The sequence below is a fragment of the Salmo trutta genome, chromosome 8 (assembly GCF_901001165.1).
Source record: "Salmo trutta chromosome 8, fSalTru1.1, whole genome shotgun sequence".
Lineage (NCBI taxonomy): Eukaryota > Metazoa > Chordata > Actinopteri > Salmoniformes > Salmonidae > Salmo > Salmo trutta.
The window spans coordinates 14,470,479-14,482,536 of record NC_042964.1 but is presented as its reverse complement, the minus strand read 5'-3'; the positions used below and the strand labels follow the sequence as shown (position 1 = coordinate 14,482,536).

The window sequence follows — 12,058 nt, the reverse complement described above, 5'->3', positions numbered from 1 at the left end:
TTGTGTCCTACCTGTTTACATATTTATGTCAGATTGGAGATGTTATCGGAGAAAGATGACTGTTTTTCGATGAACTAAGATGCCATCTGTCATTCAGAACAAAGGGTTGGTATATTAAAGGCTTTCGACATTTGATTATGCTATATGTCCTGTTTGGGACTGACTTATGCACCCCTGCTACAGTGTATGTGAAAACATGAACATGATTCCAATAATCTACGTGCTTGTTAGCATATGCAACCCTAACAGTTTAGGCTCATGTGTACAAGAGAGAGGCTGGCTGCCCTCAAAACTCATTGTGTCACTCATTGTCACTCATTGTGTAATGTGTCATGGAGTTTATTTAAGCCTCAAGTCTCGCCATGTAATGTTATTTTTCCGGAACCCTTTAATCCAGTCATTACAAAAGTGTCACAGCCCTGACACCCTAGCAAAGCCAGTCCTCACATGGCAGCTGGCATACGGGGAAAAAAATGAAAATGGCTTCCCGTGGAGAACCTGTTCACCGGTCACACCCGGGAAACCCAAATCCCCAATCCTTCCAATCTGCCCCATGCAAAGTGAAAATGTGTGTGACAGCAGGCTTGATTGAAAGGACCGTCATCCCCATGCCGCCATATCTCTGAACAGTAATCATTTTGGCATTTAATATGGACGCAGCTTGGAAAAGGTCAGCATCTCACCAACGCACCATAAACTCATTAGCCCGCAGACAGGGTGAGGTGACTCGTCAGCCAGGATTCGCCAAAGTCTCTCATCTTCGACCGGGAAGGGAGAAGGGAAGTTGAGGCTGGGGTTGTCTTCGGTTCAGTGCGTTCACAAAAACATAATCTTATTTCTGTGATTTCATCAGACAATGAAGCCTAGTGGGTTTGATTGATTAGAGCAGAATGTCAGGGGCCAAAAGTAAAGTTACTGTGGCCAGGTTTTTCCCACCCCTCACACACTCATCACTCTCGGCAGCCACTTCACAAATGGGGAATTAAATACCTTTAAAGCCCAATAAATCTCCCCCGTTTTTCCACCGCCGCTTGTCATTGCTAGATGGATTCTGTACGAAACACAATGGGAGTAAATCTAAATAGATGGACTTGCGTACGCCTGAATGTCACTGAAGCTGCAGAATTGTGCTAGAGCGCCAGGGTCCTTTCAGGGGCAATGCGTGTGATGGAACTGCAGTCGACCTCTATCTCTCCCTCCCCTCTTGTTCTCTCTCTGTCTCTGTCTCTGCCTTTGTCTCAATCTCTGGCTCTGCCTCCAACTCACTCTCCCTGTCCCTTTCACTCCATCTCTCTCTCTCAGTGGGCTGTACCACCACTGCTCCGAACCATGAGATCACGATGTGGCTGGCTGCCAAGCTCCCCCGACCATTATTGCAGCTTAAGTACATTGCATTTTAATTCTGAGACAGATATTTTCACAAGGAATAAAAAGTAATTTTCTGAGCACAATGAAACAAGGGTTCTTTATAATGAGCAAAGTAACGACCTACTGTTTCAACATACAGTACCAGTCAAATGTTTGGACACACCTACTCATTCAAGGGTTTTTCTTTATTAATACATTGTAGAATAATAGTGAAGACATCAAAACTATGAAATAACACATATGGAATCATGTAGTAACCAAAAAAGTGTTAAACAAATCAAAATATATTTTATATTTGAGATTCTTCAAAGTAGCCACCCTTTGCCTTGATGACAGCTTTGTACACTCTTGGCATTCTCTCAACCAGCTTCACCTGGAATGCTTTTCCAACAGTCTTGAAGGACTTCCCACATATGCTGAGCACTTGTTGGCTGCTTTTCCTTCATTCTGTGCTCCAACTCATCCCAAAACATGTCAATTGGGTTGAGGTCAGGGAATTGTGGAGGCCAGGTCATCTAATGTAGCCCTACATCACTCTACTTCTTGGTCAAATAGCCCTTACACAGCCTGGAGGTGTGTTGGGTCATTGTCCTGTTGAAAAACAAATGATTGTCCCACTAAGTGCAAACCAGATGGGATGGCGTATTGCTGCAGAATGCTGGTTAAGTGTGCCTTGAATTCTAAATAAATTACAGACAGTGTCACCAGCAAAGCACCATCACACCTCCTCCTCCATGCTTCACTGTGGGAACCACACATGCAGAGATCATCTGTTCACCTAGTCTGCGTCTCACAAAGAAACGGTGGTTGGAACCAAAAATATCCAATTTGGACTTCAGACCAATGGACAGATTTCCACCGGTCTAATGTCCATTGCTTGTTTTTCTTGGCCCAAGCAAGTCTCTTCTTCTTATTGGTGTCCTTCAGTAGTGGTTTCTTTGCAGCAATTTGACCATGAAGGCCTGATTCACGTAGTCTCCTCTGAACAGTTGATGTTGAGATGTGTCTGTTACTTGAAGCATTTATTTGGACAGCAATCTGAGTTGCAGTTAACTCTAATGAACTTATCCTCTGCAGCAGAGATAACTCTGGGTCTTCCTTTCCTGTGGCGGTCCTCATCAGAGCCAGTTTCATCATAGCGCTTGAGGGTTTTTGCAACTACATTTGAAGAAAACTTCAAAGTTCTTGAAATGATCCGCATTGACTGACCTTCATGTGTCTTAAAGTAATGATGGACTGTCGTTTCTCTTTGCATATTTGAGCTGTTCTTGCCATAATATGGACTTGGTCTTTTACCAAATAGGGCTATCTTCTGTATACCAACCCTACCTTGTCATAACACATTTGATTGGCTCAAATGCATTAAGAAGGAAAGATATTCCACAAATGCACTTTTAACCAGGTACACCTGTTAATTGAAATGCATTCCAGGTGACTACTTTGAAGAATCTCAAATATAAAATATATTTTGATTTGTTTAACACTTTTTTGGTTACTACTTGATGTGTTGTTTCATAGTTTTGATGTCTTCACTATTATTCTACAATATAGAAAATAGTAAAAATAAAGTACAATCCTTGAATGAGTAGGTGTGTCCAAACTTTTGACTGGTACTGTATTTGGATGAAAATACGTCAGCTTAGCCAAAAGTTTGTCCTGACTGACTCACACTGCATTCTGGTCCCACAGTGTAAATTATTCAGATAATGAATGTCACACAGCTGGGATTTGGTCTTACTCACAATGTTCACATGATCTTAACCCTAAGTCAAGAGGGCACTACAAAGCCTGTTCACTCTCCGGAGACTGAAAAAATTTGGCATAGGTCCTCACATCCGCAAAAGGTTCTACAGCTGCACCATCGAGAGAATCCTGACTGGTTGCATCACATCCTGGTATGGCAACTGCTCGGCCTCCGACCGCAAGGCACTTCAGAGGGTAGTGCGTACGGCCCAGTACATCACTGGGGCCAAGCTTCTTGCCATCCAGGACCTTTATCCCAGGTGTGGTTAGAGGAAGGCCCTAAAAATTGTCAAAGACTCCAGCCACCCTTGTCATAGACTATTATCTTTGCTACTGCATGGCAAGCGGTACCAGTGCTCCAAGTCTAGGTCCAAAAAGCTTCTTAACAGCTTCTACCCCCAAGCCATAAGCCTCCTGAAGAGTTAATCAAATGGCTACCCAGACTATTTGCATTGCCCCCCCCCCCTTTTTATGCTGCTGATACTCTCTGTTTATTATCTATACATAGTCACTTTAATAACTCTACCTACATGTACATATTACCTCGACTAACCAGTGCCCCCACACATTGACTCTGTACCGATACCCCCTGTATATTGCCTCGCTATTGTTATTTTACTGGTGCTGTTTAATTATTTGTCACTTTTATTTTATTTCTTAAAAGGAATCACTAACCTGACTTGACTGGATTGGTGTAAACAACATTTCCACTAGCTTAATTTCACCAATTATGTCATGTCACTGCCAGATCAGTTATTATTTATTGAGGAAGGAAGGATGCTTTTAAATAATATTTGAAAAGTTTTCCCTCTCTATGCCTTCTGTCTGCCCTTTGGCTTCTAATACCCTTTATTCCTAGTAGTAAGCATAATCCAGCTCATAACTCCTTTACTGGAAACATTAAAAGTTAGAGACTCCGATCGTTAAAGAACACAGCCCAATATTTCCTCTGACATGTGAAATGGAACACTATCTTTCACAACATGGTGTTTTCTCCCAAATGGCTAGTGGTATTACATTTTATAGCCCATTTATTTACGCTGAGGGATCGTTTTCAATCCAGGCTTTACAGAGCTATAAAAGGATTAGATTGCTGATTCTTTTGGTTGTACTCAACTGTACGGCTCTTCTGTGTACCGTAAACACTAACCCGATAGAAGGACCAAGGATGGTGGAGAGAAAACATGGCCTTTGTGGAAAACCTAATCTAGAATGGCTAAAATAGCAGACTCTTATCGTATCCTAGCCAATAGAGAGAGAATGACCTTTGACTAAAAGCATATTTGAAAGTCAACACATTCCTCCATGTTTTCCCCCCCTTCATTTATGCCGTGAAGACAGTACTCTCTCTCCGTGCTTTTGAGACCAATGTTCAGCCATTGTATGCTTCTCTGCCAACTGTAATTAGACATTTGTCAACCCAAACATTGCTTGCAGGCAGATGCCTATCAAAATTCTATTTTCAAAAGACAGTGAAGAGTCGGAATACATTTTGTTACAAAAGTAAATAACTTGAGGTCGGTCAATGCTATAATATTGTGAAGTGTGCTTTTTCCTCACAATTCTGAATAAGCAAAACCTTAGGACCCATAGGGCTCTAATCAATAGTAGTGCACTATATAAGGAATAGGGTGCCATTTGGAGACAGCGCCAACCATCCTTCAGTTTAGACTGACAAAAAGGAGGCTCAGTTAAAACCATGACCTTCATCTGATTTCACATTAAATAGCTGTACCCCAATATGAATGTATTAGTATGTTTTAATTGTGCCATTCACTTTAGCAAGTGAAAGCACCCAACTTTTAAAGAGTAATTCAGCAGGACCGAGCTTGGAAAACCCTGCGCTAGATGATGAGGGCAAATACACTGACACGGGGGCAGGAAAAGTGAAATGTACAGTGTATTTATGGTACAGTTTATCCCTCTTCTCCATTTCAGAACCAGTCTGACCAGTGTACAGTATACAGGATGCATGTAAGCATGCGTCACTGGATACGTAGGGACGCATAATATGGAATGATGGCGATAGAATGCACCAGCCAGCTTTGGGACGGCTAAATTTACCATGGCTTGTCACTTACACAAAATGTCTGTCATGCTACATGCCAAAATAACCCTGGACACTTTGGAAAATTGCAGTTAAGGCAGTGGAACGCGGGCCTAGAGTTTCAAGCTGATAATCCTGAAGAGTGTAAATACCGTCAAGCTTGAAGGCATAGTTCACCCAAATTACAAAATGACATATATTCGGGATATTGACTTGCATTGGTTTTGTGCCACAAATGCAAAACAATATATATTTGGAGACAGTGGCCAGGTAAACCAAACCAAAGCATGGATTGCTGTCATACCTTGTCCACCTGCTACTTACAGGGCAAGGAAACCAATATGAAATGTTGTAATTTGGGTGAACTATCCCTTTAAATGTGTCTCATGAATCTACACAGTACTATAAAATGTTTTTTTTCTTAATCCTCTGAATTATTATTATTATTGATCCTAGTTTGAATCTGTAGTATTTCTCTGGGAGATGGAGCTAAATGGTGGTATTGAGCACAATATACTACTGTAAGTGATAAAGGAAAGTAATGAATATAATCTCTCTACTTACAGTCCATCGACCCCGGGCAGCAGTTCACGTGGGAACACTCCAACCTGGAAGTCAACAAACCAAAGAACAGATATGCTAACGTGATAGCATATGACCACTCCAGAGTCCTGCTATCAGCTATTGACGGTAAGCAGCTCTCCCCTTGGCTTGAAATGGCTGTCGAGTAAGTCCACTTCCATACCACTGTCTTCTGTCCCCTAGGAGTATTAGCATACATTGAGTTATGCTATCTATGAAATCATATATACACTGCTCCAGTTTTGCAGGTCAATTTAAGATTTCCATTACATTCCTATATGAGGATTTACTTAATAAATATTGAATGTTGTCATCAGTGTTTTTTTCACTCTTAGCTTTTCCTCCACTTCCCCAAGTGTCTTCAGACTATCAGCCATGATGTTTTATTCAACCTGTAAAGGACCTCAACTGAACTCTTTCAGGCATATCTGCATGATATATTTCTATCGGTAGTTTGTTTCAGCTAACAGCGATTTTTTTTTTTGAAGAGCTAGTTAATCCATCTCTCTTCTCTCACGCACACACGCACACACACACGCACACACACACGTCTAATTATCCATTTCCATGACATTTTTCCCATAGACAAAAGAAGAACATTAACAGACTTCTGCTCTCCCAGTAAGTGGATGCTAATGGGAAGAAAGCAGATAAAGTCTCTTTGCAGTCTCCCAGAAAGCCCATGCAGCTGAGAGTGTTGATGGATCCCATTAACTAGGCATAAACACACATCGAAGCCTTTGTGAGGGAGGAAACCGCTACTCCGCCAGACAGGCTTGTGGGACTTCCCCCCCGGAGCTCCGAACAAAGCCTTTGGCAACCAGGACTTCTTTGTTTACTTTGATTGAGTTATTTTGGCTTGTCTGTATAAGTAGATCACCAAGCAAGCGACTGACTGTCGAGATTGGAATGGAGGAAGTTTTCCTCGGCTGCTTTTGTAATCCCCTGATGTGTGGTAAAGTGTATGGTAGACTATTAGCATTGGCTATGCTAGAGGGGAATTGGGTGACACTTAACTTGACCCCTCGGTCCTTACAGGCCCACATAACAATGTCATGATAATGTCATAACAGATGTCATAAACAGTCACAACACATGTTCAGCATCATCTGTTGACTTATCATAGTCATTAATCATGTCCACATCATGTTGTTGTTGTTGTGTGCCGTAAGACATGAGTACCACTTCATTAAGTAATTTGTACGCTTCCACAGGACTTTCATTTAGTTAGCCAACCTTTGTGTCTTCCTCCCACTTTCAACTCCAAACCATCCATCAAAATGTCTCCTTTCATTTTGACATTCCTCACCAGATGAATACACATTATGTAAGCAGACATCTGTGTAGTCAGTTTTCCACTGTACTCTGCTTCAAAGCTGTCCCTGGACTCTATTCTTAACTCTGTTGAGACGCAGTTCAAAGTGGACCAACTTGAGTCACTGGCCAGCCCTTTCTCAAAAGGTCAGTGCAGCTAAAAGTGGGAAAACACAACATAATCACGGTTTTCAGTGCTTGATCAAGGAGCTTTTAAAGTCCAGGTATACCGGTTATTCTCCAATTATTGAAATTGTGACGGCAGGTTGATGATGTAGCAGCAGAGAGAAGCAAACTCAGCAAATGTTATTTGTCACATGCTTCGTAAATAACAGGTGTAGACTAACAGTGAAATGCTTACTTACGGGCCTTTTCTAACAATGCAGAGAGAAAGAAATTAGAAATAGCGTATATTTATATTCTTTTATAATAACATGAGGAATAAATACACAATGAGTAACGATAACTTGGCTATATACACGTGTACCAGTACCGAGTCGATGTGCAGGGGAACAAGGTAATTGAGGTAGATATGTACATATACATAAATAAAGTGACTAGGCAATGGGATAGATAATAAACAGTAACATCAGGGTATATGATGAGTCAAAAGAGATTAGTTCAAAAAGGGTCAATGCAGATAACTATTTAACTTACTGTTGACCAGTCTTATTTATTTTTTTATTTTTTTATTTCACCTTTACAGTGAGGGGAAAAAAGTATTTGATCCCCTGCTGATTTTGTACATTTGCCCACTGGCAAAGAAATGATCAGTCTATAATTTTAATGGTAGGTTTATTTGAACAGTGAGAGACAGAATAACAACCAAAAAATCCATAAAAACGCATGTCAAAAATGTTATAAATTGATTTGCATTTTAATGAGGTAAATAAGTATTTGACCCCTCTGCAAAACATGACTTAGTACTTGGTGGCAAAACCCTTGTTGGCGATCACAGAGGGCAGACGTTTCTTGTAGTTGGCCACCAGGTTTGCACACATCTCAGGAGGGATTTGTCCCACTCCTCTCTGCAGATCTTCTCCAAGTCATTAAGGTTTTGAGGCTGACGTTTGGCAACTTTTCTATGGGATTAAGGTCTGGAGACTGGCTAGGCCACTCCAGGACCTTAATGTGCTTCTTCTTGAGCCACTCCTTTGTTGCCTTGGCCGTGTGTTTTGGGTCATTGTCATGCTGGAATACCCATCCACGACCCATTTTCAATGCCCTGGCTGAGGGAAGGAGGTTCTCACCCAAGATTTGACGGTACATGGCCCCGTCCATTGTCCCTTTGATGCGGTGAAGTTGTCCTGTCCCCTTAGCAGAAAAACACCCCCAAAGCATAATGTTTCCACCTCGATGTTTGACGGTGGGGATGGTGTTCTTGGGGTCATAGGCAGCATTCCTCCTCCAAACACGGCAAGTTGAGTTGATGCCAAAGAGCTCCATTTTGGTCTCATCTGACCACAACACTTTCACCCAGTTGTCCTCTGAATCATTCAGATGTTCATTGGCAAACTTCAGACGGGCATGTATATGTGCTTTCTTGAGCAGGGGGACCTTGCAGGCGCTGCAGGATTTCAGTCCTTCACGGCGTAGTGTGTTACCAATTGTTTTCTTGGTGACTATGGTCCCAGCTGCCTTGAGATCATTGACAAGATCCTCCCGTGTAGTTCTGGGCTGATTTCTTACCGTTCTCATGATCATTGCAACTCCACGAGGTGAGATCTTGCATGGAGCCCCAGGCCGAGGGAGATTGACAGTTCTTTTGTGTTTCTTCCATTTGCGAATAATCTCACCAACTGTTGTCACCTTCTCACCAAGCTGCTTGGCGATGGTCTTGTAGCCCATTCCAGCCTTGTGTAGGTCTACAATCTTGTCCCTGACATCCTTGGAGAGCTCTTTGGTCTTGGCCATGGTGGAGAGTTTGGAATCTGATTGCTTCTGTGGACAGGTGTCTTTTATAAAAGACACCTGGGAGCCAGAAATCTTTCTGATTGATAGGGGGTCAAATACTTATTTCCCTCATTAAAATGCAAATCAATTTATAACATTTTTGACATGCGTTTTTCTGGATTTTTTTGTTGTTATTCTGTCTCTCACTGTTCAAATAAACCTACCATTTAAATTATAGACTGAACAATTCTTTGTCAGTGGGCAAACGTACAAAATCAGCAGAGGATCAAATACTTTTTTCCCTCACTGTATTTAACCAGGTATGCCAGTTGAGAACAAGTTCTCATTTACAACTGCGACCTGGCCAAGATAAAGCAAAGCAGTGCGACACAAACAACAACACAGAGTTACACATGGAATAAACAAATGTACAGTCAATAACACAATAGAAAAAAAGTGTATATACTGTGTGTGCAAATTGGCATGAGGAGGTAAGGCAATAAATAGGCCATAGTAGCGAAGTAATTACAATTTAGCAAATTAACACTGAAGTGATAGATGTGCAGATGATGATGTGCAAGTAGAAATACTGGTGTGCAAAAGAGCAAAAAAGTAAATTTAAAAACAATATGGGGATGAGGTAGGTCGATTGGATGGGCTATTTACAGATGGGCTGTGTACAGCTGCAGCGATCGGTTAGCTGCTCAGATATCTGATGTTTAAAGTTACTGAGGGAGTTACTTCAGCAATTTCTGCAATTCATTCCAGTCATTGGCAGCAGAGAAGGTGTTGGCTTTGGGGATGACCAGTGAGATATACCTGCTGGAGCGCGTGCTACGGGTGGGTGTTGTTATTGTAACCAGTGAGCTGAGATAAGGCGGGGCTTTACCTAGCAAAGACTTATAGATGACCTGGATCCAGTGGGTCTGGCGACGAATATGTAGCGAGGGCCAGCCGACGAGAGCATACAGGTCGCAGTGGTGGGTGGTATATGGGGCTTTGGTGACAAAATGGATGGCACTGTGATAGACTGCATCCTTTTTGCTGAGTAGAGTGTTGGAGGCTATTTTGTAAATGACATCGCCGAAGTCGAGGATCGATAGGATAGTCAGTTTTACGAGGGTATGTTTGGCGGTGTGAGTGAAGGAGGCTTTGTTGCGAAATAGGAAGCCGATTCTAGATTTAATTTTGGATTGGAGATGTTTAATATGAGTCTGGAAGGAGAGTTTACAGTCTAGACAGAGACCTAGGTATTTGTAGTTGTCCACATATTCTAAGTCAGAACTGTCCAGAGTAGTGATGCTAGTCGTGCGGGCAGCGATCAGTTGAAAAGCATGCATTTAGTTTTACTAGCATTTAAGAGCAGTTTGAGGCCACTGAAGGAATGTTGTATGGCATTGAAGCTCATTTAGAGGTTTGTTAGCACAGTGTCTAAAGAAGGGCCAGATGTATACAGAATGGTGTCGTCTGCATAGAGGTGGATCAGGGAATCACCCGCAGCAAGAGCGACATCGTTGATATATACACAGAAAACAGTTGGCCTGGGAATTTAACCCTGTGGTACCCCCATAGAGACTGCCAGAGGTCCGGACAACAGGCCCTCTGATTTGACACACTGAACTCTATCTGAGAAGTAGTTGGTGAACCAGGCGAGGCAGTCATTTGAGAAACCAAGGCTGTTGAGTCTGCCGATAAGAATACGGTGATTGACAGAGTCGAAAGCCATGGCCAGGTCGATGAAGACGGCTCCACAATACTGTCTTTTATCGATGCCGGTTATGATGTCGTTTAGTACCTTGAGCGTGGCTGAGTTACACCCGTGACCAGCTCGGAAACCGGATTGCACAGCCGAGAAGGTACGGTGGGATTCGAAATGGTCAGTGATCTGTTTATTAACTTGGATTTCAAAGACTTTAGAAAGGCAGGGCAGGATGGATATAGGTCTGTAACAGTTTGGGTCTAGAGTGTCACTCCCTTTGAAGAGGGGGATGACCGCGGCAGCTTTCCAATCTTTAGGGTTCTCGGACGATACGAAAGAGAGATTGAACAGACTGTTAATAGGGTTTGTAACAATGACGGCGGATCATTTTAGAAAGAGAAGGTCCAGATTGTCTAGCCCAGCTGATTTGTATGGGTCCAGGTTTTGCAGCTCTTTCAGAACATCTGCCATCTGGATTTGGGTGAAGGAGAAGCTGGGGAGGCTTGGGCAAGTAGCTGCGGGAGGTGCGGAGCTGTTGGCCGGGGTTGGGGTAGCCAGGAGGAAAGCATGGCCAGCCGTAGAGAAATGCTTATTGAAATTCTCGATTATCGGTGGTGACAGTGTTTCCTAGCCTCAGTGCAGTGGGCAGCTGGGAGGAGGTGCTCTTATTCTCCATGTACTTTCCAGTGTCCCAGAACTTTTTGGAGTTAGAGCTACAGGATACAAATTTCTGTTTGAAAAAGCCAGCCTTTGCTTTCCTAACTTGAGGGTAGAAGCTGTTTATAGCTTGAGTGTAGAAGCTGTTCAGGGTCCTGTTGGTTCCAGACTTGGTGAATCGCTACCACTTGCTGTTGACTTGGGTGGCTAGAGTCTTTATCTCTTTTTAGGGCCTTTCTCTGACACCGCCTGGTATAGAGGTCCTGAATGGAAGTGAGCTCGGCCCCCAGTGATGTACCGTAGGTTGTTATCCTGGCACCACACTGACAGATCTCTGAACTCCTCCCTGTAGGCAGTCTCATCGTCGTCGGTGATCATTCCTACAACCATCATGTTGTCTGCATACTTATTGATGGTGTGGGAGTCATGCGCAGCCATGCAGTCGTGGGTAAATAGGGAGTACAGCAGGGGACTATGCACGCACCCCTGAGGAGCCCCTGTGTTGAGGGTCAGCATGGCGGATGTGTTGTTGCCTAGCTTCACCACCTTGGGGCGACCCTTCAGGAAGTCCAGGATCCAGTTGCAGAGGGAGGTGTTTAATCCCAGGATCCTAAGCTTAGTGGTGAGCTTGGATGGCACAATGGTGTTGAACGCTGAGCTGTAGTCAGTGAACAGCATTCTCACGTATGTGTTCCTTTTGTCCAAGTGGGAAAGGGCAGTCTGGAGTGCAATAGAGATCGCGTAATCTGTGGATC

The 12,058-nt window shown here is 43.0% G+C and overlaps 1 protein-coding gene across 30 annotated transcripts in view; it reads left to right on the top strand.

The window, feature by feature from the left end:
• The window catches only part of LOC115198257 (receptor-type tyrosine-protein phosphatase delta), a 641,938-nt gene that overhangs the window by 594,763 nt on the left and 35,117 nt on the right, over positions 1-12,058 (top strand). For all 30 annotated transcript variants that reach the window (XM_029760069.1, XM_029760096.1, XM_029760088.1 and 27 more), the window contains one exon: positions 5,725-5,848. In XM_029760069.1, the coding sequence (XP_029615929.1) occupies positions 5,725-5,848 (124 nt within the window). The remainder of the gene's footprint in view (positions 1-5,724; positions 5,849-12,058) is intronic.